The sequence below is a fragment of the Brachyhypopomus gauderio genome, chromosome 5, assembly GCF_052324685.1.
Source record: "Brachyhypopomus gauderio isolate BG-103 chromosome 5, BGAUD_0.2, whole genome shotgun sequence".
NCBI classification, from domain to species: domain Eukaryota; kingdom Metazoa; phylum Chordata; class Actinopteri; order Gymnotiformes; family Hypopomidae; genus Brachyhypopomus; species Brachyhypopomus gauderio.
This window is the reverse complement of record NC_135215.1, coordinates 32,789,387-32,816,807: the sequence shown is the minus strand read 5'-3', so window position 1 is coordinate 32,816,807 and position 27,421 is coordinate 32,789,387. Positions and strand designations below refer to the sequence as shown.

At 41.1% G+C, this 27,421-nt stretch overlaps 1 protein-coding gene across 2 annotated transcripts; it reads right to left on the bottom strand.

Moving 5' to 3' along the window:
• Nucleotides 1-594: 594 nt before the first annotated feature.
• On the bottom strand, nucleotides 595-26,444 carry rfx7b (regulatory factor X7b). Of its 2 annotated transcripts, XM_077007233.1 has the most exons (10): nucleotides 26,008-26,444; nucleotides 25,348-25,381; nucleotides 16,598-16,683; nucleotides 16,108-16,146; nucleotides 15,828-15,950; nucleotides 13,168-13,284; nucleotides 10,343-10,427; nucleotides 8,847-9,054; nucleotides 8,415-8,716; nucleotides 595-7,051 (listed from the first exon to the last, which is right to left on the bottom strand). In XM_077007233.1, exons 1-10 carry the CDS (start codon nucleotides 26,142-26,144, stop codon nucleotides 3,512-3,514), a joined length of 4,671 nt encoding a protein of 1,556 aa, XP_076863348.1. In that variant the 5' UTR covers nucleotides 26,145-26,444; the 3' UTR covers nucleotides 595-3,511. The 2 variants fall into 2 exon arrangements, with proteins under 2 accessions (XP_076863348.1, XP_076863349.1); XM_077007234.1 differs by lacking the exons at nucleotides 13,168-13,284; nucleotides 15,828-15,950; nucleotides 16,108-16,146; ... (1 more) ...; nucleotides 25,348-25,381; nucleotides 26,008-26,444 and adding an exon at nucleotides 12,912-13,122 and having other exon boundaries at nucleotides 10,343-10,415.
• Between the last annotated feature and the right edge of the window lie 977 nt (nucleotides 26,445-27,421).

Here is a 27,421-nt window from a genome sequence, read left to right as displayed (position 1 = left end):
GATGTTGACAAAAGCAGGAACGAAGACAGGATCAATAGACTAAAAGTCATTAACATATTATGAATATCATTGAGGCCATGAGAAAGAAGATACGTGACCAATGGGCTCCCGTTGCATAGGTCAGAGGCAAGGGCAATCTGAACCCCCACCCCCATGACCTCTAGGGGCAACAGAATGACCTTTAAACTTCGTCAGAAGAGAGTGACCTATAGGTCCCAAATCTGCTCTCACGACACACAAAATTCAAGGATGAAGTTGATTAAGTAGGCATATGACTTCTAAACAAATTTACCCTGTCATAGACAGCAACTTGACTTTACAAAACTGCCATAGCTTTACAAAATATCTAAGTCAGGAAAGAGTCTGAACAACACTCGTTAGCATCTTTTAAACTAGGTGGTGACTTCAGTTATGTGTATGATCATGATTACCACATAAGGGTAGTAACATAAGGACATTACTGCATGCATATTTTTAAATAACCAACAGGGGGCAACGCAACCCCAATTCATAAGACAAGTCTATCAATTTTTAAAATGTCAAGCAAGTCAACTAGGGGAAATGGTGCTATTTTAATAACAAAAATGAAAACACTTGTTATTTAAAAATGTTTATTGGCTTTTAAAACCACTTAAAAAACTCTCACCTGTGAGTACTTTCCATTGAAAAAAAGAGAAAGGAACATGGCTAAAAGGCGTCTGCGATATGAACAAGCTACTGTACACTGAGCGCACACTGGACAACAGCACAGAGAAGGGTTCAGCTCTACGCTTTCAAAGAGACAGGAAGAAGAAACACATTGTTTTCTACGAGACCATTCTGAAATACAGCATTGGACTTGTTTGATGAATCTGTGTATCAAAAAAGTAAGGATTCGAAGTTCCTTCTTAAAATAAAAAAAGAAAATCAGTGCCTTGATAAATGCCAGAACATAGAAAAAATATTTACAATTTTCTTCACAAAGGCATTTTTTTTAAATAAAAGAAAAGAAAAAGCAAAACAACAGAAGATGCATGTAAAGAAAACAAAGAAGAACAGTCTGGAACTAAAACACACAGAACAATATTAACTTAGCAAACACCACACACAGAGCTTTTATTCTGAAGAACTACACGTTTTTTTTCTTTTCTATCTGGTCAACACAAGCAGCCCTCAGTTTTGGTGGAGGGAGTGGTCACAAAGTATACTACAATAGATAGTTCAACATACATGCGCACATACAATCATTGAATAACATAGTGAAGCATGTTCTCTTTTTATTCACTTTTAATAATGTTATCTTAAATTTTGTTTGCTTTTATCTTATTCTCATGGATGAGAATGAGTAAAACATGTATCTCATTGAGATTAGTGCACATTGCTACACAAGGCAATTATTCATTTAATTTTTTTTCTGATGTTATATGCAATTCCCCTTTTGTAATTTACCTTCGAAAAAATCTGTTTTTTTGCCAGCTTCAATTATTCCATTTTGTCTTTTAAATGTCTGACAAAGCCATGGTTTACAAAAAAGAAAATTTTTTTAGTGCAATAAAGTGAACTTCCAAAGTTTGCTGAAATCATGAACCATTGAATATCCAGTGCCTGCCACTCCAAGGTTCTCTGCGCAATACATTTGACTGTCACAATAAAATGAACATTTTATATATCATTATTCATCTTTTTTTATATAACCATGCTATTGTTTTCCTCTCTGAATGTACACATCACATCTGCAAAAGCAGAGACCAATATATTCTTTCAAGGAAAATGGCACATCAGCAAGCTAGAGACCAAACAGACAGCATCACTTGCACAACACATAAAGCCAAAACATAACACACAGCATTTCGTGCTGGCTATAGATTCAATATGATCAGTGTAGTAATTCTTTTCTCAAGGGCGCTTAGCTCTATCTAAAAATCATCACCATAATACAGTGTATTGATAAAATTCAAATTTTATGATGAATGTCAACATCCCCCATCTTTTTTAAAGAAATGTAGCATTATTATGACTACCAATAGCCAATTTAAGTTTTCAAGAAGCTATTAAGTAATGAAGTTGGACAACATGCTTCCCATCATAATTAACTATACATCAGGTACGTTTGCCATATACATACTATACACAAATGAACCCACCAGGAACTCAAGTACATAAAACCCTGTTCAATTCACCAAGGAGTCAAACCAGATCCCTCTTGTAAAGAATGTCACTTGGAGATGGATATAATTGATCTCAATTACTTATTGTTCTTCAACAGCTTGTCTTTGGTATGGATGTAAGACTGAAATTCACTGATGGCAGTTCCAGGACTGACTTTTGACCACAAGCAAGTCATAAAGTATCTATCCATCAACATACCGTTCCAATGCAACAATACCATCATTATGTCTAGCTTTTAATTGTGAGATTATGTGAAGAACCACTGACATGTTAAAATATTAAAAGACAACAGTTTACAAGAATTATTATAAGGAATGTGTTTGGAAATCAAAACATTGATTCACAATGACAAATATTCAAGCTTTTTTTTCTTTTTCTCTTTTTCTTTTGAAGTGCACCAGAAGTTATTTTTTATTCCTCAAATTCCACACATTTAAAGCCTTTCTTAAGATGACATAAGGCCTTGGATGTTGAAATAAGGCAGACCAACTCCCTCATTTATTCTTTTTTTTCCAAAACAGTGTAGATATAGCAAAAATCTGACTTCTCTATCAATCTTTTAACAGTACAAGTAATATGGCCTATTGTTAAATATTATACTATCCATTAGGCAAAAAACAAAACAAAACAAAAAAAAAAACCCAAAAACAGTGAATGGAGTGATTTGGCAGATGCTTATATTCAGCACCTATTAGCACCTAAAATCTTTTGTAACTTTGAAATTTTAGTTAAGATATGTAAGAATGCTAAACTTTCATGACAGTGAAAATTGAGTAAACTCTTTAGCAATAAGATTTCCCAACACACCCACGGAGGCAAACGAAACAGTGTGCAACTGTCCACTGCTTAGGCAAGACAGTTAAAAAGACTTATATGTTTCAATCAAAATATTGCATTTAATTCCACATCACTGGATGATTATTGGGGAGAAACGTTTGTTTCAAATGACAAATTAACTCAAAACTATAAAACGTAACTAAATTTGTGAATATATTCAAAAGGGCAATACATACTTAGTAGTATTGTAAAACAAAGACATGTATGCACAATACAATTGAGCCCATTTAAATGTAACAGATTTACATGAAACAGGCATGGACTAACACGGGGGGGGGGGGGGGGGGGGGGGGGGGGGTATTGAGGTGTGTGTGGAGAACTAGCCTGTGAAAGATCACTTCAGGTCAGGCTGGTGTTTCTCACTGATCTGACAGACATCCAGATTGTTACTGCAGTGACATATCCTAAATCACATTTTAAAAATACATATTAAAAAGAAAGTCACAAAAAATATGAACATTTAACAGAAACTGCAAAATAGTGACAAACTGCAACACCCATAACAGGAAAGCAATAGCAAACGATACTAACCCAACATTTCCACTGTTGGCTGGTCTTTATTCTCCAGCCAATCGAATCCAGCAGAGTTCACAGTGTCACTGCATATCTGCTGAAACAACGGGTCGTTCTTGAGTTCCTCCAGTGTCGTGTCTTCATATTGGTCCTGTTGTTGACTTGGGTCAAACAGAAGGTTGGGATCCAACGTGTTCAAATCATTGATGCTACCAGAAAGGTCAGAGGTCAAACGAATTTCACTGGAGAAGTCCGATGCAACCGCACTGAGTTCCGATGCCACCTGCCCTACTAGTTGTGAGCTAGGGTTGAGCCCATCTTCCCCCAAGAGATCTTTGACAGTGCTGTTGAAGTCCAGTTGCTCCTGCTGCTGTTCCTCATCCTGTTGTGAGGGTTGAGGAAGCAGTTGCCGTTGGTCGAGATCCGGATCATCTTGCAGCTGTTGATGGTCCTGCAGTTGCAACGGTTGGTCCTGCAGTTGTAACTGTTGGTCCTGTAATTCCAACTGTTGGTCTTGGAGCTGCAACTGCTGTTCCTGGAGCTGATCTTGCAACAGCTGCTGATCCTGCAGATCTAGCTGCTGATCCTGAAGCTGAAGCTGCTGATCCTGTAGCTGAAGCTGCTGCCCTTGCTGCTGCAGCCCGGAGCCTGATTGTGCTTGCCCATCACTGGAGAAAGTAATCTGTCCAGCCCCAGTGGTAATGAGGTAACCAGGCTTCTGGAAGTCATATGGTGAAGGGCTTGAGCAGACAGGGAGCTGCTGAGTCTGATGGTTACCACCTCCAGGAAAAGCCTGCGTAGTTTCCAGAATCTGTGTCAAATTCATCCGAGCCGTGTAATTGGAAGGCATGTTATTGACACCAAGCCCACGCACCGCATCGTCCCCACCTGCATCCATCTTGCTTAGTAGTACACTGGTGATCTTTGCACTGTTGCTCTGTTGCCCCTGGTGCACAATAGGCAACATCTCAGACTGCATCATGATGTTTAGTGGTACTGACTGGCTCCTTTGGGCCATGCTATTGGCAGTGACCACTGACTGAGTGTTAGAAAGAATGGTAAGAACTTCTGACGTCAAAGGGGAATTAAATGGTGAAACGACAGACCTCGAGGCAAGGCTGGTTTGTGCAGTTGTGCCACTAAGATTGCGCTGCCGCACGGCAGGGCTTACACTGCGACACCTAAAGGTCCCACCTCCGTTTCCAGAGGTGCATGCTGCTGCTTTGCCGTCTAATGGTGCTGGAACAGCAAAACTTTCTTGCTTACTCTCGACAGTCTGCTGTCCTTGTTGAATTGGTGACACCGTAGTCAGCCGACCCAAATGCCCATCCTGCCTGGACTGAGGCTGAAAAGACTGTCCGGGTTTGGCAAACGCGTGTGGTTTACGGAAGTGGTCCTCAACCAGGTCCTGATAGCTCGAAAGGATTCCAATAGCATTGCTGTTTGAAATTGATGGAGAACTTGAAGCGCTGTTATATCTGTTGTTGATCCAGTCAAGTTTAGCTTTGTCTGGGTGTGTGGCCATGGGCCTTTGCATGGGCTTGACGGGGCTACTGGACACTACGCTACCATCATGGTAACCTGGTATGTTGGAGTTAATGGGAGTAAATGCAAAGGGATTACGGCACTCCACGGGACTTGCTGGAACACTACTGCTGCAGTTGGACAACGGTGTGCTAATAGGTGTATGTCGTCCACCTAAAATGCCATCAACTGGGGTAATAGGTGCCATTCTGGAGCAAGGACTTTCCCTGGTCATGCTGTGGCTCCCTGGCAATATTTCAGAAGTAGGAGTTGGAGTCGGGGTTGGTGTTGGAGTTGGTGTAGGTGTAGGAGTGTGAACTGGGGTGGCGCTACTGTGTGCAGAGTGGTAGAACTGAGTACCGGTTTGGTGGGGGGAAAGGATATTGCTTTGAGCAACTGTTTGGCCTTGTAAGGGTATATCAAGAGAACTAAGATAGGGCTGTAGACTGCTATTCAGCTTCATTTGTTCCTCCATCTGCACCAGCTCTTCCACTATGCTATCTTGTGTCATGTCATCATCATTGAAGGGGAAATAGTCCATGCTAGCTTGAGATCCATCAAAATCAACAATGTCTTGCTGGAGGGTCAACTGAGCAGATGCTTCAGAAGTTTGAGACATCAATGGCAGATGGCTTGCTGTTACCTGCTTTTGTTCTGCCTGTATCTGTTGAGAATAGTCTTGTAATGAGCTCTTGAGCTCACTCACGGCAGCTGCCTCCTGAGAAATGGCAGTGGTGACTTGTTGGTGACTCGCAATTTGTTGCAACAAAGTTTGATCAGATGCTGTGCTATTACAAGAAGCTATGTCAGTCGGACTTATTCCAGCAGGGCTGTCCTCGTGCTCAATTTGTGATGAGCTTTGAGGAGTCACAATAGTCTGAGAAGTGTTTCCAATGGGAGTGTCAGAAAGTGCCAGGATTTGTGTCGGAAGAGAAGTACTCTGCTTCAGGGTCACTTTGCACGGAGCACTCTCTGGTCTTGCAGGAGTTCCTGGCCTCTGTATCTTTTTTGCAGCTATAACAAGACCAGGTTTAAGACTGTTGCTGGGATCCAAAGGTTGCTGAGATATGAAAACCCTTTTAACGGGGATTGCATGCGTCTCCAAAACAGAAGCAGAACGTTTTCGAGGACTTTTTGGACCAAGACACGGATCTTTTTGTGATTGGCCAATGGGAGAAACCGCACCGTTGGATGACAACCCGACATCCACACTCTGATTCATTACAGTCAGATACAGAGTGCTCTCCAGACGATCACTGCTGTTATTGCTGCTTGAGGCAATCGCCCCTATGATTGTACTTGGAGGTGTGGCAGAGTCACTTTTGGCCCTAGTAACTCTTTCAGGCACTGGGGATGCCTTGACAAGAAGAGAAGGTTCACTGGAAGCCCTAAATTTAGTGGCCCTCTCATTCCTTTGTCCAGCAATAGTCCCTGGTGCGGCACATTGCCTGTCAGCACCGGCAGTTGAGTTACCGTCATTCACAGCTTCGGATGTTGCCTTGACTTCGCCAATGGAGGAAGCAGAGACAACTGGGGTTGTTGCAGGGCGGACAACCCTTCCAGCTCCAGATGACTGAAGAGTAGCTGAGCTGCCATTCTGGGCTTGCTGAGTTTGGTTAGGCTCTTCCTGGGAAGCAGTGCTACTGATGCCAGCTGAAGCAGGTCGCAATGGCGTTTGAGTGCTGCTGCCACTGTTACTGTTAGGCGTTAGTGATATAGCGGTCATCTTAACGACATTCACGGAACTAACGTGCGGAGTGGGCATCACTGTTTTGATAGGGCTGTTAGTAATAAGAAGCGTTGGGGGGGACCGAAGAGTGATTGCGTTTGTAGCTGAGGGTTTAGGGAGGATCTGGGCATATCGATGTCTGGCTAACCTGTCACCAACAGGACTGGCAGGAATATTCTGTGGGGTTTTAGGAGCCTGCTTAACAGGCTGGGTAACTACTTGAAAATTAACTGGTAGAACTTTTCCCTCCGCTGCTGCAACTGGACTTGGAGACGTCATCAGCTGTCTATTCCTTTGGACCTACATAAATAAACACAAAAAGTGATTATGCAAGAAGCATTTGCATAATTTTTCTAACATGATGTGATTTTGCAAGTTGGTTTAGTGTTTCATTCAGGGTCACTACCCACAACTGGTGAAGTGACATGTAAACAGAGCTGCTGCAAAGTTTCTAAGCTCGATGGAGCTTCATCATTTCAGCCATATGCACAGGTCACACTAAAGACCCGATATTGGCTATTGGATAAATGTTTTATTTTTAGTTTTGTCAATTAAGAATTAAACATTTATGAACTGGAAAGTAAGAGAACAAAATATTTACAATATAGGGAACAAGTACTCTAGTGATAATAGGTGTATGTAAATCTATTCAATTCACATCAACAATTTTACATTTTGGCATCCTCAGCAGTGTATTCTGTTCTGCCCACACAATTAAAATTGCTCTTAAAAATAATAATTCAAACATTTATTTGCTAGACCACCTAATTAGTTGGACTAGAACAGGCATTTCCAAATCACTGAACATGCATATAGGATCTAATTAGCCATACATTACATTAGCTAGCAAGAAGCAAGTGATACCAGGTATATTTACTGCAGTAAACTCCAGTTAAATTAAGGAGCATAATACTGTGGCATGAATGTGTTTGTATCTTTATGAATATTGGGCAATACATTTTTCTATCATTTCTACCATAATATAATTACATAAATTTATGTGTTTGGAATTTGGGTCTTCAGCTGCAAAACAAAAAGTTTCGTTTTTTTTCTTTGGCTCTGGACGTGAGCTGTGATGTCAGTGAAACAACCCAGTTTTGAAATAACCAAAACTTTAAGATGACAGAGGAGCTGTACACTATACAATCCTCCATGCACTGTAAAATGTAAAATAAAGTGTTCCTTATTTGTCAATTGTGATTTTCCACCGCAATCCTGGTGGTGTCCAGGGAGCAGTTGAGGTTAGGTGCCTTGCTCAAGGGCACATCAGTCATGGCCTCAGGCCTGGGAGTCGAACCCACGACCCTCCGGTCACAAGACCAGTTCCCTACCACCAGACCATGACTACCCCTGGGCAAAACTGGGGATTGTGCACTGGGCAAAACTGGGGATTGTGGTATGCACTGAAGACGGCGATAAACATTCTGCCTGATCATGATCGTGGTTCTCATTAAAAATGTAATTAGTTAAAATTTCTTTTGCCTGAATGTTATTTTAATTCGCTGGGTATACACGTGCAATTTGCACACAAATAATGTGCTTTTAAACATTTTTTCTGCATTCAGTGAACGTGTTAGCAGCCTTTTCCTTAACATAGAAGGATGTGACTTGTATAGCTAATATGCCAGATTTAGATCTTTGCATTAACGGCATGAAGAATTACCGTAATGGGGCTTGGCACCGCGGCCACAACGATGCCTATTGTGGGTTGTGGAGACAGCAAAGCTGGACTTCCAGAGGTGATACTAGTGCCAGGGCCTGGTGTTCCTGCCTCAGCCCGTCTGGCTTGGGCATCGCCAGGCAGCGGAGAAGTAAGTTTCTGCTCCTGTTGTTTCTTCTGGATCTTTCGCTGTAGCTGCTGCTTAGCATCAACGGAGGGTGAAGGGAGAGTCTTCACTTGTGGCTGGAAGGAGTTTGCCTCACCAGTCGGCACAAATGCAGAAGCCGGAGTCGGTGTTTTCACACCTAGCAAGATTAACAAAATGGCGTAGAAATTATTTAGGAAATCAACAATGCTCAAGCTCCAAACGTATATACATCAACTTGTGTGACAGTGTGTGGATCTGAATCATCAGAGGTTTTGACAAGTACATGCCTGTTGGGGTTCCCGTCATAACAGTAAGGGCAGCCATTGACTTGGTTCCAATGTAATGGCTGTTGAGCAGAAAGCGTGCTAGCTCCTCCACGCTGTCAAACTGACGGCTAAGGACCTTCTGGGCCCATTCACAGACCAGGCCACAGGCTGCAGAACGCATCTCGTCTTCAGCGCTGGGAGACTGGCCTGCTGGCTCCAGCAGCTCACACTGAAGAAATCAGATTTTTACAAAAGGTGTTTAACGTGATGAACTCCCATCAATTTTGGACTATAGTGCAGTAAATTGTATTTGAAATAAAACAACAGTGAAAAGTGTATGATGCCAGATTTAATTCAATGGCTTTTCTATGTAATACTGGGTGACCACTATAGAACCACTTGAGTTTGGCATGTCTGGGAATAAAAACACCATATTTCAAGTTGGCATGTGACAGAAAATTAAAATGGGTGTGGGGGGGGGGGGGTATGGAGTTAAAACCAATTGAAATGTTTATTGGAACACAATTTCCAGTGTTATATGCAAACACGGTGTCAATACTTTAAAGACGTATAAAGTTGTTAAAGATGATTGGTAGTTTTTCTTAGATTTAACCAATGAACAATTTTACTCTTGATGAAATATTATGAACCTATCAAGATCTCTAAGCATGATGCACACATACCACTATAAACAGAACACACCAACATTATTTTATAGGGTTTACCCAAGATGCAAAGTGTGAGAAAGAACAAAAACCCTTTTGCAAAAAAATAAATAAATAAACCCCAAAATTTAGCGGCATTATCTAATTGTGCAAATCTACCTTGAATTCCACTGAGCATGCATTTCTACTGACTGAAGACAAGACTGAATGATAAAAGTCCCTAAACCAAGCAGGAATTCAACCAGCGGCATTACAAGTCTGGCCGAGCATCACGTCAGATGATATTGAGTTTGTTAATTGATTGCAGAGTTCACAGGATCCACTGAAAAAGCCTCCAAGAACTAACCATCACAATTTTATTTAGAATTAGGTTAATTAATGGGAAAATATTGAATCAATTATGTTTAAAAAATGTGGTTCGTGTCTCAATGTGTAACGACTCTAATGTTCTGCACTTTAAATTGCCAAGCAGTTAACTTTTTCATTTCAGATCCAATGTACTGAAGGACAGAGCCAAAACAACAGAATGTGTTAAGTTACTTAAAAATAGCAACATGTGTTATTGTTTGTGATGGATAATCTACTCAATAAAACTCTATTGAGTATAAGATGTACAAATTGATCTTAAGCTAGGTAGAAGTTTCTTCTAACCCTAAATTCTCTGTAAGACGCTCTGATCTCACACTCACAAATGCAGTTTTCTGCAGAACCTGCGCACCTCAAGTCTGTATTTGCCACTTAATCTATGTAAATACTTTCAGTGTGTGCTCAGGTGTTCAGTGTGTGCTTGAAAATTTTAAGTTAAAGTGTAACTGTAAGCATAAAGTTTGGGACAAGCTATAGGACACTTACCCCATCTCCTGATTTATGCAGGTCCAGGTTGGGCAAAGATGGCATATGGACAAAGGCTTTCTTTCTTAGCCCGCTATAACAGTATGTGAGAAACGGTCAAGTTCAAACCATGTAAGTTATCCGTGATAAGATTAGCATAGAACTAAAATACATATAGATAGTTCAATGGCTGTGGGTGGGTGATGGTGTGTTTCAAATTCCTGTCTCGTCGTTCCAGCAGATGGGAGGCATGGGAGATTGAAGTGTAGTATTTTCACTATTCCTAGGATTATGCACTTCTGGAATGAGATTGGTGTAATTCCTAGCATCTGTCTCCAGATTATGGTTCACAACCTTAAGTGCTTCCTTCTGATGATAGATCTGCTTCTGAACTTGTACCGGTTCTGTGCTCATATCCACTCTTATAAAAGAGGATTCAGGCTTATGCTGAATGGCAGCAGGGACAGTGAATATCTTTGATATTTTACTAATTTTAAGGTCACCTGTGCAAATACCTTTGAGTTGGCTTCTAGTGCTGACCTCCAGTGTTGCATTGAATTCTGAATGAAAGCTCTTATCTTAATAACTTTATATATGGATAGGCATTCAAGTACCCAGGTGTGTAGCATTGAGTCATATAGGTTCTTATAGTAGAACAAAGCAACACTTAAGTGTGGTAAATCTGGTCTTGGAATCCTGTTGGACATTTCCATTTGCCAGTATGTTGTTCTTTGAGCCTCTGGTGTTATCCATCCCCTGATGAGCCAAATGTCATGGCATTGTACACATGTGCATTCATATTGGGGATTAGTAATCCTGCCAGCAACTTTCATGTTAGGAACAGGGATTTTATTCATGTGAAGTTGAACAGTGTGCATCGGAGGCATAGGAGATCGCGGATTTTGCATAGTACCTTTGCTGTTCCTAGTACTGCACTCTTCTGGACAAAGATCTTGGTTGTTGATCCTGGGATCTGCTGGAGCCATTCTCCCAGTTTGGGGGTCACAGCCCATAGTGCGCCAATCATCACAGGAACCACTGTTGCCTTCACCTTCCACAGCTTTTCCAGCTTCTCCCTCAGCCCCTGGTATCTAGCTTTTCATGGTTCCTGTTCCTGATGTTGCTACATCTGTCTCTACTGTCCTGTTCTGCCATTTGTCCATCAAAACTAAGCCTGCATCTGGAGTCCTTGCCTGGTGAGGTAGGCCTAGATCCCAGCTTCTATAGATCTTGAATTCAGAGTTTGAAGTCCTGCTATGATTTGTGCACCTCCATGGTATCTTTCAATTTAGCCGTTTCCAGCCATTGGTAGGATTTCTCCCCATCGGCCACTTCTACCATTTCCTAGGAGTACATACTATGCTGGGGTCCATCCTCCCATGATGGTTTCTTATCAGGTCACCTTGCCTTGATGCCAGTGATTTTCATTTCCTCCTTTGACCAGATTGCGAGAGATCAGAGATAGATGATGATAGTGCGGATCTTGTTCTTCCCATTCGGCTGACTTCTCGGGACTTGCCTCACTCCTTCTTTGTGGTTTCTTCATGATTCCTTTTTGACTGTGGAAGTCTGAGGTACTTGTAGTTGTACAGCTGCCGTGAGTATTTGTTATGCCCTCAGTTCTAGCAACCTTCCATCTCCTTGTAACCATCTGACCACACTTAATCAGCGCAAACGACATTCCGATGGTGATGCTGTAAATCGTCGTGAGATGGATCGACGTAATCTATGTAGCGGGGGTGGCTCATGGTTGCTCCATTCAGTAGCCACTAGATGATTTCAGTGAAGTAGTTCAGGTATGTGCAGAACAGCCGTGGGCACGGGGCATCTCCTTGGTCGGTTCTGCACGTCATGCTAATGCTATTGGTTCAAGCTTCCCAGGCTTTGTGTGGGGCACTGAGTCATTGGTCTGTCTGGCCTTAGTCTTGAAGTGTTTTACCCACCAGTAGCTGGTGCTTGGTTCCTCAGGGTTTCTTGACAAAGGCACTCATGTATAGAGCCATGTGTCTACTCCTCCTATCCTGACAGGAGCTTCCATGTTGTACAGAGGCAGGTTATCAGCAGGTAGGATGGAATTGCCCCGTTCTGGGGGTCTTTCAGGATCAGGACTGTCTGGCCTTCAGTTATACATTCAGAGTGGCTTCCACCCAAACGAAACTGCTTCAATTGCTTTGCTAGGTGCTAATGGATTGTAGATAGCTTCTTCAGCCAGTAGGCAGCTATCCCTTTTTGGTGAATGATGCTATGCAAGCAACCCAAGGGTGAAACTGTGTCAGTATCCTCTGTGGAGAAGGAGGTTGGAAGCTAAAAGTTATCTCTCACCAGCCATCTGAACTGTACTGTTGGTGGCAGGTTAACACCATGAGAACCGACCCATCAAAATTGGAAACTGAACAAAACTAAAGAACAATATCTAGAGCTCAATTTTCCAGAACCACTAAACAGCCACACAACAAGCTGCTAGCTAGTGAACAGTTAGCTAATACTAGCATAAACCCAGGCTTCACTAACATAGCTAGTTCATTGGTATTATAAATGAAAAACTACAATAAAGTACACAGTAGGCAACTTGACTAACTAGCTAGCCAACCTTCTTAGCAAGCTGATCAGTAATGCGTATCTTCTCCAACAAGGTTCTCTCAAAAAGGTTTTGGAGAAGAGATCTTTCTGAGGGGCACCCAAAACGCCATGTCTTGGGTTACGTGGTTAATCGTCATCAATAATGGCACACTTCCCTTCTCCACTTCAGACTGACTCTGTGTGAGCCAATAAAGGAAGGGTGAGACAGGAATGTGATTCAAACACACACATAAGCATATAAACATGCCGGTTGTACAAAAGGATATTTAGATTTTCCTCGCATTCCAAGCCGACGTGCCTTCATGTTTGGAAAGACATTTTTCATTATCTTTCCAAAATCAGCAGCACTTAGAGGATGGTATCCGAGATTGTCACAGTAGCTCCTGTCAAAATAAATAAATAAATAAAAACACTGAAACACCCAGGAAACACAGATCTATTTTTTCTGATTAAGTTTATCTTTCTCTTTTGGGTCATACAAAGTACCATTCCAAAGTTCAATAAATGAACAATGTATATCATCAGAATTTCTCTTTTCTAATATAAAAGCAGTGCTTATGTTGCATTACTTTCAACAGTTTGAAACATGATGCAATGTACACATAGCTGTGCTGTCTAAACTTAAATGTTGGCTCTAAAGTACATATGCACACATGGTGCAGTTTAGTGAATCGTTATACATACAACTAAATCTGGTGTTATAGATCACATCTCTTACAAATTACTTTGTCCCACCGACACAAACACTGCATCTTGTAGAATGGCAAGTAAATGCTGCACATATCCAAGTATGCCTTACAGTGAGGAAAATAAGTACTTGAAACCCCTGTGACTTTGCAAGTTCTCCCACTTAGAAATCATGGAGTGGTCTGAAATTTTCATCTTAGGTTCATGTCCACTGTGAGAGACATCATCTAAAAAAATCCAGAAATCACAATGTATGATGTTACTGCTTTACATAAGTATTTGAACACGCGTGAAAATCAATGTTAATATTTGGTACAGTAGCCTTTGTTTGCAATTACAGAGGTCAAGCATTTCCTGTAGTTTTTCACCAGGTTTGCACACACTGCAGCAGGGATGTTGGCCCCTGGAGACTGCCTAGGCCACTCCAGAACCTTGATATGCTTCTTACGGAGCCACTCCTTGGTTATCCTGGCTGTGTGCTTTGGGTCATTGTCATGTTGAAAGACCCAGCCACGACCAGTGCAGTCTTCTTGTCCCATGTACAGAAAACACCCCCAATACATGATGTTTCCACCCCCATGCTTCACAGTAGGGATGGTACTCATCATTCTTTGTCCTCCAAACACGGCGAATGGAATGAAGACCAAAAAGTTCTATTTTGGTCTCATCTGACCACAGAACTTTCTCCCATGACTCCTCTGGATCATCCAAACGGTCATGGGCAAACTTGCCTGGACGTGTGCTGATTTAAGCAGGGGAACTTTTTCCGTGCCATGCATGACTTTAAACTATGACGTCTTAGTGTATCACACACAGTAACATTGGAAACAGTGGTGCCAGCTCTCTTCAGGTCATTGACCAGCTCCTCCCGTGTAGTTCTGGGCTGTTTCCTCACCTTTCTTAGGATCATTGTTACACCATGAGGTGAGATCTTCCATGGAGCCCCAGTCTGAGGGAGACTGACAGTCATGTTTAGCTTCTTCCATTTTATAATAACTGCTCCAACAGTGGATCTTTTTTCACCAAGCTGCTTGGCGATTGACCCGTAGACCTACCCAGCCTTGTGGAGGTCTACAATTTTGTCTCTGGAGTCTTAGGACAACTCTTTGGTCTTAGCCATGTTAGTCTGGTCTTAGCCATGGAGTCTTACTGATTATGAGGGGTGTACAGGAGTCTTTATGCACCTAACGACCTCAAACAGGTGCTTCTAATTTAGAATAATAAGTGGAGTGGAGGTGGACTTTTTAGAGGTGAACTAACAGGTATTTGAGGGCCAGAATTTTTGCTGTTTGGCAGGTGTTCACACCACACAAACCACACAAATAAATTATTTTAAAAATCATACATTGTGATTTCCAGATTTTTTCCCCACAGTGGACATGCACCTAAGATTAAAATTTCAGACCCCTCCATGATTTCTAAGTGGGAGAACTTGCAAAGTCGCAGGGAGTTCAAATACTTAAATTTTCCTCACTGTATATCAGTCTCGTCTAATATTAACTACAAGAACACTGACAAATAGCTGATTTTGTTTTTATTTTTATAACTTGTCTATACAAGTCTATCACTGTCCTCAGAGCTAGCTGTTCATGTTTAACACTATAGTAATTATTGTCATCCTGATAGAAAATTTCAGTACCTACCATGCCTTCAGGGCACATGACTGACACTTACGTGGTGCATAGCTTTCAGTTATTTGTATTTGCATCATCATAGGAAGGTTCATACATGTACGGCTGCATTACATATATTCTCCCTCCTTGAACTATTATAGTTCCACGAGTACCATAGTTGACTGCAAATCTGTGGTATCAAACTATTAATCAATTGTACTCATGGACATAATAGGATTGCTCTCAGATAAGGCCAACAAGCTTGTTTGTTTTATTTAAGAACAGTACTTTATCAATTCCTGTTTTTTTTTTTTTTTTTTACTGAAAATTTGCTCAACGTTTAATATAAAAAATCCTGTTTAGCATCATCAAACACATATTTAACACTCAAGACCTGTCAGAAGTCTCCAATACAGCAGTTCTGAAAATATAATTTCAAATGTTTTAAACCATTCTTTCTAAATTTTAAACCATTTTGTTTTATTTGCTTGTGTTAAGACTCAAAAGCATCCAGCACCAATAAATCATGAAATTAAATCATGTCATTAAATTGGAAAATGGCTTTATACTGTATAACCCTTTAAACTCATGTACATTTTTTTTTTTGAGCGAGCAAGTACACTCACTTGTACTCATCGTACACCTCTTGTTTTGGCAGAGAGGTCTCCGGATGCTCTTCTAGGTGATTTCGGATCCAGTTGAAAGCGTACATCTGTTGGGTCCGGCTGGACGACATGGAATTCTGGTCACTGAAGGGCAAACGGGGAGGAAAGGAATGAAAATAAAGAACGTATAGTTTTCCAGAATCCTGCAAGACAGATTTTGGTCTGTTCACCTCTTTTATTAAGTCATAAGACAAGCTTTTAGTTTGTTTTTGCCTTAAATAGAGTTGTAAAAATGTTGTACCATGTTGCAGGACTTGCAGACCCCCTCTGATTTTCAGTCCTATTGGACATCATGTTGAGAATTAGGGTTTGAAGGGGTGAATAGATATGGGGAAACAAGTGACAAAACACAGGATGCTGGGTATTGCAGTGCCAGAAATTTTGCAAAAAAATATTTTGCTTTTTAGTGATCTGATATGTTTATTTGGCCTTCACAATTATGGAATATGCATAAGAAAAACATGGGAAACAATAATAAATATTAAGACTGCATTCATGATGGATAGCAAATGTTTTCTTGAACACCCAGGTTTCTCAGTATCAAGACTGTATGAAAGTGTTGTGGAACAATACACAGCATTAATAAACAAAGGTAAACCAGTGTTGTGCAACATGGGGAAAGATGAACAAATAAACCAGTTAAAATGCTAACTAAAAAGTGAATGCACAGGTGCAAAAGTAATGAAATCACTAGGAATGCAATAGGATATTCATTTGGTAAGTGAACATACCTTTTGTCATTACCACTGCTGGGACCAGAAGGCAACTTAAGGTAGAGGTAGAGTTTTTCAATGTCTGTAAACTTCTCAACATCTTGCTGCAAGAGACAGGTAGAAGGGTCAAATGAGTAAAATGAACACTGCATTTTATTTGCACCAGATACACTACAGCTTAAAGGTGATTCACCCCTCTCCAAAAAGACTTCACGATGTTAAAACAGCATCATCTACTAGTCCATTACCTTTACACATGTTTGTCCTTGAGTGACAGCTATCAGCATTACACAGAGGCCATTCTAAGTGGAGTTGAGTGCAAGAAGTAAACGTGTTCTTAGCCCAAGGTTTCTATTTTTATGGCATCGTCATGCTAACAAATTGCGAGTCCTGTTGGGTTTGAAGGATTTGAGGAGGAGCTAGAATTCTTGAGTCTCAGTAGAACAAGGGTATACAGTGTGTTTATGGGCAACATCAGCCAACCTGAAAATCCTCTGCTCTAAGCTGGTTGCCATGTAAACCCTGACAGTAAGCGTGCATGTCAATGCTGACACACTAGCAACACTTCTTTTCAATGCAAGGCTCCGCCCCACCTCGCTTTCAATTGGCTCGTGAGAATGAATTCATTTCACCTCTTCCTATTCTATTTGCCTCTTTGTTGCTAGGGGAAACCACTGCTCATGAATGAGGCGAGACTTGTCAGCCAATGAAATAAAAAAATAAAATACAGTCAAAAACATACAACCTGACAGGACACACAGTGGTTTATTACGGATACACATAATTTGAACAATGAAGCAGTGTGCAGAACATCCATGAGCATGGAAGGCATGGAGCATGGAGGTTTATGATATATTGTATTCATTTAATATCTTCCTTTGATCCGACATAAAACAAAAGACGTCCATTCCCATTAAAGACAGACATTCAGTAATTATTCCATTATAGTATGGTGGTGTCTGTGGTATTTCCTAACATACAAGTCTCTATCCCAACAAGACCTTTCTTAATGTATAACTACATGTTAGAGGTAGCAGGTTAAACAGGTCTAGTAATGTTCCTTCAGAACATAAACATAATTTACAAGCATCAAGCTGTCTAGTTCTACAATCTTGCTGGTTCACCAGAAAAAAATAATAAATGTTTCAAAGGTTTAAACTTTCATTTAGATATCAATCAAAACCACACATATAATTTAATTATTTTAATTTGATGATGAGCATCAAATACTGACATCCAGTGCAGTTATTTAGTAATTAAAAATGGCCAATTTTTATTTTTTAGGATCTAGGTACAGAATACTTCATTTGAAGGTACTTAATTCTGGACTAGGTGACTCACACAGCCTTTTTATATAGTCCTCCTATTTCAGGTGATCCAAGTTGGTAAAATGTTGGCTTAGATGCTTATCAGCCAGTTGTGTTTTATTGCATTAGCAAGCTCGCCAAATCCCTAGGATCAAAACCCCAGGATCTAAACACAGATGTACCTAAAAAGCACCGTAAACAGAGTAGTGCAGGAGCATGATCAGTGTGTACCACACCATCACACTGGTACGCCTAAGGAACAGAAAGCTCAAGACTCAACCAGCAATCACTGCATTTCAGGCCTACACAGAACGCAGTGGATTCCTCTGGCTTGAGATTTCAGGAAGTCACATATATAAGTTTTTTTTTCCTATATGGTTTATAGGATATACCTACAATACACTGTGGTTGTGGAGTAACCTTCCACATCGTGCCGTCAGGAAAGCTCAGGAGTAGTAGCATCATCCTCCCCCATTATCTGATGAACGAATTCAGTCTTGATGACTGAATGTCCTTCTCAATTTCAGTGTGTTCATTTCACGCTGGATGTCGCATACCATATTGCTGAAGCAGATTCTTGGTATGCTTTAGTGCAAAAACTGTTTGCCATTGTACATGTAAACACCCGTTTAATAAAAGATAACATTTAGCACTTTAACCAAAGTCAATTTCAGATCAAATTCAATGTGCTAGAGTGCATAGCCAAAAACAGAGCCTCTTTTAAATTATTTGCAGACTGGAGTGTATATAATTATGGCATACCATTTCTTGACAGGTATGACCCCTACAAAGAGGTCATGCTTTGCAAGACTACATACATAGTGCAGAGTACACAGTTCAACAGATGTCCTGGAGGCTTTCTGTTAACCACTTAACCACTAGTTGGAGTTATATATCTAATCACTGGATTTGTTAGCAATACAACCGGACTACTAATCTTTTCAAAATATGTCCAGAAATTACAACACAGACTGTGGAACGAAAACATTTCATTTACTGCATTTACTGCTCTATATCTGAAGGGTGTATGGATGACAACTCAAAGGAGTACAAAAACATTTTCTGAACGTCATCGCTCCATATTACGAGGTAGAAGGAATGGCTGCCGTTTGCTGTGAGCACGGTGAGTTTTCAGATTCTCCTGATAAGTCTTTCATTAGCATTCTGTTATAAGGTAATGCCACAAACAATCACACACACGTTCCCAAGTTGCAGGTTTACATGCACAGCAAGAGCGAGAGGAAGCAGTGTTTTCACGGAGCACGCAGACTTTAGAAATATATATAGATTTCCATCAACACCAAATTCTTAATGTCATTAGTTCATTTTTGAATAAGCTGCCTGATTTTCACTCCACCTGTTTTCTTTCTACCCCCATCTTGCCTACCAACACCCACAATAGAAAAAGGGTTGGCACACAGTTTTCCCACAGTGATTAATCTCTCTAGGTGAGAAGCATCTACAAAACACCTGTCCTACACATATACCAGCAGAGGCGGGGCAGGTACTGGCAAGTCTGTCGGTCCCAGTACAGGTAGCCCGATACTCTTACGATGGTCACAAGACGCCCCGAAAATAACTAAGGGACAATTAGCTCACATATTTGGTTCGTTCAGCAGTGTTTATGATTACAGTAGGAGGCATCTTATCAGTTAAAAGACAGAACGATGTATTTCCTTATTAAACACCTGCATATCAAAACAGTGGTCACTGCACTCAAGCTGTAGTCACCAAGGTTACATTCACATAGCAGGTCAAATAATAATAATATTAATATAATAATAATAATAATAATAATAATAATAATAAGGTTTAGCATATGTAGCGCCTTTCTCGTGCTCAAGGTTGTGTTACATAGTCCACAAATGAAATAAAAAAGGGGACCAGGGCTTTTTCTTCATGTGGGATATAGATGTGTCAACTATATGGCAATGTTCACATCAAAAACACAATGAAATCCAGAATTTTTCAGTTTCAATTTGGGACACACACACACACACACACATATATATATATATATGGTACTGAAATCCGGTACGCATCAGATATGTGGCAATGCAAGTCAGTGTGAACAGTCAGATTGGAATTCAAGTGACTTTCACATCAATCCAAGTTGACATTCATCATAATTTGACACTGTTGGGAAGGAAAGCAGAGAAGACATCAGTGAGGGAAGATGTCAGTGGGGGGGGGGGGACAGCGGGCTAATTGTGACTGGATCTCTGTGGAGTCCTGGCAGCTTCTTCCCTTTAAACAGTGAAGTAGCCAACATGAATCCGTCGAGACTCATCTTTAACATTATGGCCATTTAACATTCACCTCATCACTCTCCTGATCATTTGTTTCTGAATTTGCAGTCAGCTTCCACTTCAGATTTACATGAGCATTAACTCCATGTCAGCGGCTGTTGACTCCATTTTGACTGTCCACCTCTGTGTACGCCAGGTGATGTATTGTTCCCGAGCAAATGCGGAGTGCTTTAGGAGCACGTCTGTTTAAACTAATGCTGGATAGAGGTCACATTAACAAGACACTGTAAACAGCCTGCCAAAAAAAAAAGCATTTGGTCACAGAGATGGACCTGGTCCACTTTAACTTGATAAGGCCAAAGGTTTCACTATCAAATTATTCAGCAGTTAATTAAAATATACATAAATGAGTATCACACAACATTCTAAAACTGAATATAAAAAATATGATATTTGTAACTAATAAACATTCTCACTGGTAATTACATGATGTATTCTTGTTTATATCATTGGCAAAAAGCCCAGTTAATGTGCATCCATTCAAGCTGCCTCATCATGTACAGTGTAGCCCAATTTTGAAAACCTTCCTCTACTATCATTATGAAGATGTAAACAGTAGATTTACAATACACTGCTTGGAGGGCTATGTCGTTAATGGAAAGTTGCCCATTTTTAAATTAGCTGGGAAGTGATGAAACAGCATGACCTGCTTACAGTAAAAAAAATGGATCTGAATAGACTGGATTTGTGTTATTTGAGTTAATTTAGCATTGGCTAAGTACTGGCAGAAGGCAGACATGTCCTAGTTAGGAACATAAGTGAAACTTGTTTCATTACCAGCTTGCTTGGCCTACTTACACTATAATGCCAAAAGTATTCGCTCACCTTCCTTGAATCACATATATATGAGCCTAAGTGACATCTCATTCCTAATCCATAGGGTTCAATATGATCTCGGTCCACCCTTTGCAGCTAGAACAGTTTCAACTCTTCTGGGAAGGCTGTCCACAAGGTTTAGGAGTGTGTTTATGGGGATTTTTGACCATTCTTCCAGAAGCACATTTGTGAGGTCACATACTGATTAGAGGTGCACGATATGGACTAGAATTGCGATGTGCGATAACATTGTTGGATATCTCGATATCAATGTGAACCACGATAAATTAAGATTTAAATACAGAAATGTAGTGTCTCTCTGAACAGCAGCACGTTAATTTGTTTTGTTTTTTACTGTGTAATGAATCCAGAATAATTCCAAATATTTTGCAGGTTTATTCAACAATAGATTCAATCTAGGTTTGCACTTTCACGAGGTAGCGCGCGACTCCGCACACCTCGCGTGAACCTCCGCGAACGGCGGAAGCGGTTAATCTTGCTGTGTCACATTCTGTGCGGTGTTGTCCGAAACGATATGTAGGCCTAGTAGTATAAAAAAAAACACCCCTCAAATACAGGGGAATGAACATTTACCTGACCAATTTTAATGTTGCTTTGTGTTTCAGGTTTGAAAAGTGCTGGAATTTAGGCTAAAGTACTTGAAAATGCTTGAAATTGTAACTACTTCGTTTCACAACAAATATCTGTCTGACTGAACAGTTCTCTTGTATTACGTTAACAAATACTTCGCACGAAGTTACAAAATTCGAGAGGTGCACGACCTCGTGAATCGACAGCTCGCGAGGCCATCGCGGACGGGCGAAGCCACCGCGATTACGTTATTTTCGCCTCGCGGACCCTCGCGCCGCGTCATGTGTAAACTAGGCTTAAATCAAATCGCGTGTCTGATGAGCGTGTTCAACTCTGCCTCTTGCCTACTTACGTCACATGATCATTGTCTGCAGCGCGAATAGCTCCCTCTATTGCGGGACGAGGATAATGCAATTTGAGTTTGAATTTGAGAAAAAACAACACCACACCATAACCACCACCCCCCTACCAAACTTTACACTTGGCACAATGCAGTCAGACAAGTACCATTCTCCTGGTAACCACCAAACCCAGACTCGTCCATCAGAAGTGTGATTCGTCACTCCAGAGAACGCACCTCCACTGCTCTAGAGTCCAGTGGCGGCTTGCTTTACACCACTGCATCCAACACTTTGCACTGCACTTGGTGATGTATGACTTGGATGCACCTGCTCAACCATAGAAACCCATTCCATGAAGCTCTCTGCACTGTTCTTGAGCTAATCTGAAGGCCACATGAAGTTTGGATGTCTGTAGTCATTGACTCTGCAGAAAGGTGGCAACCTCTTTGTACTATGCACTTCAGCATGCGTTGCCCCCACTGAATTTACGTGTCCTACCACCTCGTAGCTGAGTTGCTGTCGTTCCCAAACACTTCCATCTTCTTATAATACAGTTGACAGTTGACTATGGAATATTTAGGAGTGAGGATATTTCATGACTGGATTTGTTGCACAGGTGGCATCCTATCACAGTTCCACGCTGGAATTCACTGAGCTCCTGAGAGCGACCCATTCTTTCACAAATGTTTCACAAAAATGTAAAAACAGTCTGCATGCCTAGGTGCTTAATTTTATACACCTGTGGCAATGGAAGTGATTGGAGCACCTGATTCAGATAATGTGGATGGGCGAGCGAATGTGTCATGTTAGTCACTGTGTGCAAGAACCTACAAAATCAACTAACATGATCTTTCAATAAAGCTGAGTGAATGACCCAACTGTAGTGTACTTTTGTCTTTTTAATTAACAGTGCTATAAAAAATGATTACCACAGAACTTAAAAAAACAATCTAAATGATACACCAATTCTTGGGCCTGGTAAAGAGCTTTGTTCACAAAACCAGTATTCTGTGTTTCTAAGATAAAGATTTTATCAAACTAACAATGACTATAAAAAAATAAATAAATAAAAAATCAGGGCAGGACAGGACGACAAATGCTTCCCAGAGTTCTTTGCAAGTGTCCTTAAACAAGTCAAAACGGCAAAATGAGTGAACTAGCTAGACATCGGAGTAGAATTGAGTGTACGTGAGCTACCAGAACAAACAAAGAGCAAAAGGAAGAGTCTAAGTTACAAATTCATATGAGCTAGAGCTGCGCGATATGGTGGTATATATTCTTTGATGACAGGAAAACTCGACTGTTTCATATTATGCTCTACTGTTTATTCCATTGTGTCACTCATGCCTCTTTACATGAATATTTGTAATCACTGGATAACGCTTTTGCGTGAAGGCAACACAAACAAGGGTGCTATTCCGAATGACAGAGTGACGAATCATGAAAACTTCAGCAAATTTATTTAACAGAAAAGAGGATGCAGAGAACAGACAGGCCGTCAGGACAACACAACAAAACAATGAAACGGTGATGACGAATGCCGATATACCAAACACAACAGTCAACAGGAGTCAGCAGTGACACTGGTAAATACACACAGAGATACAAAGTGTGAGAACATAGATGGGGCAACGCTGCGTGAAGCTCTGGTGAAGGAATGCTGCTTCAGTAGCCATGCTGATGAGCAGGTAACAAGAACCAGGTCATTACAATTCACTGCCGGGGGTGCAGAGAGGGAGCGATTGGACGGCTGATAATTCGTTACAATGGAGGAGAGTGAAGGCGACATAACGGGCAATTCGGAACAAGGCGTGTTCTAGGAGTCGTCCGACCAGTCAAAACGAGTGAACTAGCTAAGCATCTAGCTTCTAATACACACTAGCTAGCTAGCTAGCCACCAGCTTATACACACATTCTAGCAACATGCAGTTTTACCTAAATAAATGTTTATGGGAAGCGTTAGCAGTTATCTTAGCTAAGTAGATAACAGACAATACTATTTAGTTGTGCATTTAGCTAGTTCTATACGTATCTTGCAAAAATGTATTTAAAGGCAGTCAACTTCAGTGCAATGAACCATTTAAATGCCACTTTTTTCAAAACTAACTTATCTAAACACATGACTGTGGCGTCGTACCACGACATTATGCAGAATTGCCTTTCCAAGTGGTCATTTTATTGAAACTAGTTCTAATTTACAAAAAATGTGCTATATCGTGATGTGTTGTTATTGGGATGTGAAATTATCTATATTGTGATATATTTTGGTCATATCGTGCAGCCCTATCATGAGTGTAGAACCCGCCCTTTTGATGGCACACGTTGAGCCCTGTTATTAGAGGGGGTTCTAGATAAGGTCTACAATGTTCACACAATATTCAAAATTACATTTCAGGACAAACTGTCAAGAACTAAAAGATTTTGGGATGAGTTTTGAATCCACTACCATCAATCAGTGGGATATAAAACTTTTTATGAAAACAAATGTCATAATGCAATTTGACAATGACTTTGCAAATCTCCATTAGTGGCTCTAAACAGAAACTTAATCTTATTGTATTTCATGTATTTTACACACCAAGGAGGCCACAGGGCTATATGATGTGATTATGACATTAAAAGTTAAAAATGTCTGCTGTCACACATTAAAGAAACATTTCAAATGTCATACAGCAACTAGGCCTATGTTGTAATATTAATAAATGATGAATCCAAATGAAATCCTCAATAAAAACAGATATCTTATGTTTTATGAATGTTTTGTTTAGCAATATGTTGCTGGTGAAAAATAAATTAAAGCAACACCTGAACTAGTTGACTCTCTTTAGGAAAGGTAACAAGGACAAAAAAATAGCTTACTATAAAAAGTTATTATTTTAAGGCATGTTTTATCTTCACTCTGACCCAAGAGTACCTTTGTATTGAAATGCTTGTTATGCACATGTAATACAGGTTAAATAAGGGTCCATTTCGCTAAAAGTAGCAAGATGCAGTTAGTATTATGAAAATCCCAATCAGGGGTCAGTGAATATGGCATTTTATAGATACTGCAATAGAATTTTAAAATGTTTCAATTGAATAGAGTTTATGCCATGCGGTCTGTAAATAAACTCAATCCTGGTGCATCAATTACACCATTTTAGTCATTTCTAACTCTGGCTTTAAAAACTGAGTAACTTCATAAACTAAAAAAGTTCATTATTGCTCAAGTAATGAAATTACAGGTAACAGAGTGGGAACAAATGCCACTGTCTCCACAGAGCACAAGACATTCAGGAATTATTAAAGAAAGGTAGCACTGCTGCATTTAATAACATGCATATATGTATCACAATTTATGGATCCAAGACTAGGCGTTTCAGAATGAATGCATGCACAAGACTAAAATAATTACAATCACTTACCAAAATGCTGTCCACTTTTGATTGTACAGATTTGCTGAAAGACACAGAAAGACAAAACGGTGATTAAAATTAATGGACCCGAGCTTTTCTTGGAGATCACCGTGACCGTGTCCTGCTTCAGGAACAGACACGAGTGTCTGGTGTAGGAAGTGAATCCGTTTTCCTCGTCTAGTGCAAAGCAGCCCGTGCACCAGCAGCACCCGCTTCTGAACACCACCAAATGATCCAGTTCGGCGGAGTGGCAGGCGGGCCGTGTTTCACGTTAGGTGGGTGCAGATGTACGGCGTTGCAACCTGGCAGAAGGATGCACGGCTGGGTGATGCAGCTATAACACGAACCGGGCCGGGTGCAGGGCCACACTGCAGCTTTAGCTACACGATCGCCGTCCGGATCCACGCCTGGCTCGGTCGGTGCCGAACCAGGTAGCACCGATCCTGACGTTGGAGCACAGACAGGCGTTTTTGCGTCCGATCAAATGTAGGACGGGGACAAAAACACAGCTTGCACGGCGCCTGCTGCACGTGCGCACCCGGGCCGTCGGAACCGAGCCCGGCGAGCCTAAAGACGTGCTTTAGGTCCAAACTGCGTGCTGCCGGAGGTAAAAATGTCCATTTAGCAGCAATGCAAGGCAGCAAAGCCGCAGATCCGTTCGGTTCTTACCAGATCGAGTTCTTGATCTTGTTGTACTGCAGCGCGGTGGCCTCGGGGCCCTGCAGACCCGACACCACGGTAGGAAGCGAGCCCAGTCCGGGCATGGGGCTCTGCAGCTGGCCGGGGTGGTGCTGATCATCAGCCATCACGGTGATATAGGAGGAGGAGGAGGAGGAAGGGGTGAGCGTTAACGTGTAGGCCTCATCGGAGACCTCGCGGTTCTCCCGGTGCGCATAACGCCGGAGCCCACCGAGTACTGCTCCCCCTCACACGGACGGACGGCGGTGCATGACCCCACACGGCGGCTTTTAATGCATACAAAAACAAAAAAAAACGGGACGAACGAGTTACGCGGGGTAGAAGAAGAGATGTTGGAGCGCAGCGTACAGCACGGCGGCAGCCGCCACGGACAGCGCTGCTGCGGCCAAGCGGAGGCGGCGCATGCGCACACGCGACCGAGGGCATCTGTGGTAAAATAACAACACGGCGAGGACGAGGACACTCCGCACCGACGGGCTGGGTTTTATTTTGGTTTTCTTTTTTTTGTGAGTGCATTAGTTGAACATTAACATAATATATTTTTAACAAACCTCTTATTGTTTTCAGAAAATATAAATTGCTGGTTATGCCTACAGGGGGGATTACTAAGCTCCAGGACAAACGTTACCCCCCCCTCCCGCCCCAAATAGGTCATTTAAAAAATATGACAATAACCGGTTATATAGTGTACCGGATAGTCCTGTTTCATTTGGACTTTTCTGCTGGACCCATTTTAGAACAAACAACGAAGCTTTTGTTACCCAACCGTAAATGGACTGCGTGAAATTCTTAAAAGATCTCAACTGTAATAATGGATCCCTCTGTTCAGTGAATTCATATGCATTAGTGCCACAAGAAAACTGCTCATAAACTGACATAAAAAAAACGGCCGATGCTTTTATGCAAAGCGACTTCTATCAACCAAATGCATTTCAATCCGCCTTGGGTGAGCTGTCAGTGTTTTGCTTAAGGGCAGAGCATCCATTAGCTATTAAAACTGCTCCCTGGCAGACACCTGCACCCGCGTTGTTTCATAAACACATAGTTATAAAGAATTATTCAGTCTGAAATTATGAACCCTCTACTGGTAATGAGTAATGGAGTCGTTGTTGTTGTGATGCTCTGTACGACCACTAGGGGGCGCACTAACACGCACTACCAGGCAATCAAACGGACACGCCTCCACGGGGTACACACGCTAACAAATCCTTGAAAAATGAAAATTATAATACAGTATATTATATGAAAAGGAAATATTTCGTGTTGTTCTTTTGTTTGTGTCTACTTGAAGAATAGCACCACCGTTTTGTCATGAATCAATACAGCCCTTTCATTTTCTGTGTTTGTGTATTTATCAAAATGACTGAATTACAGCCTCTTTATT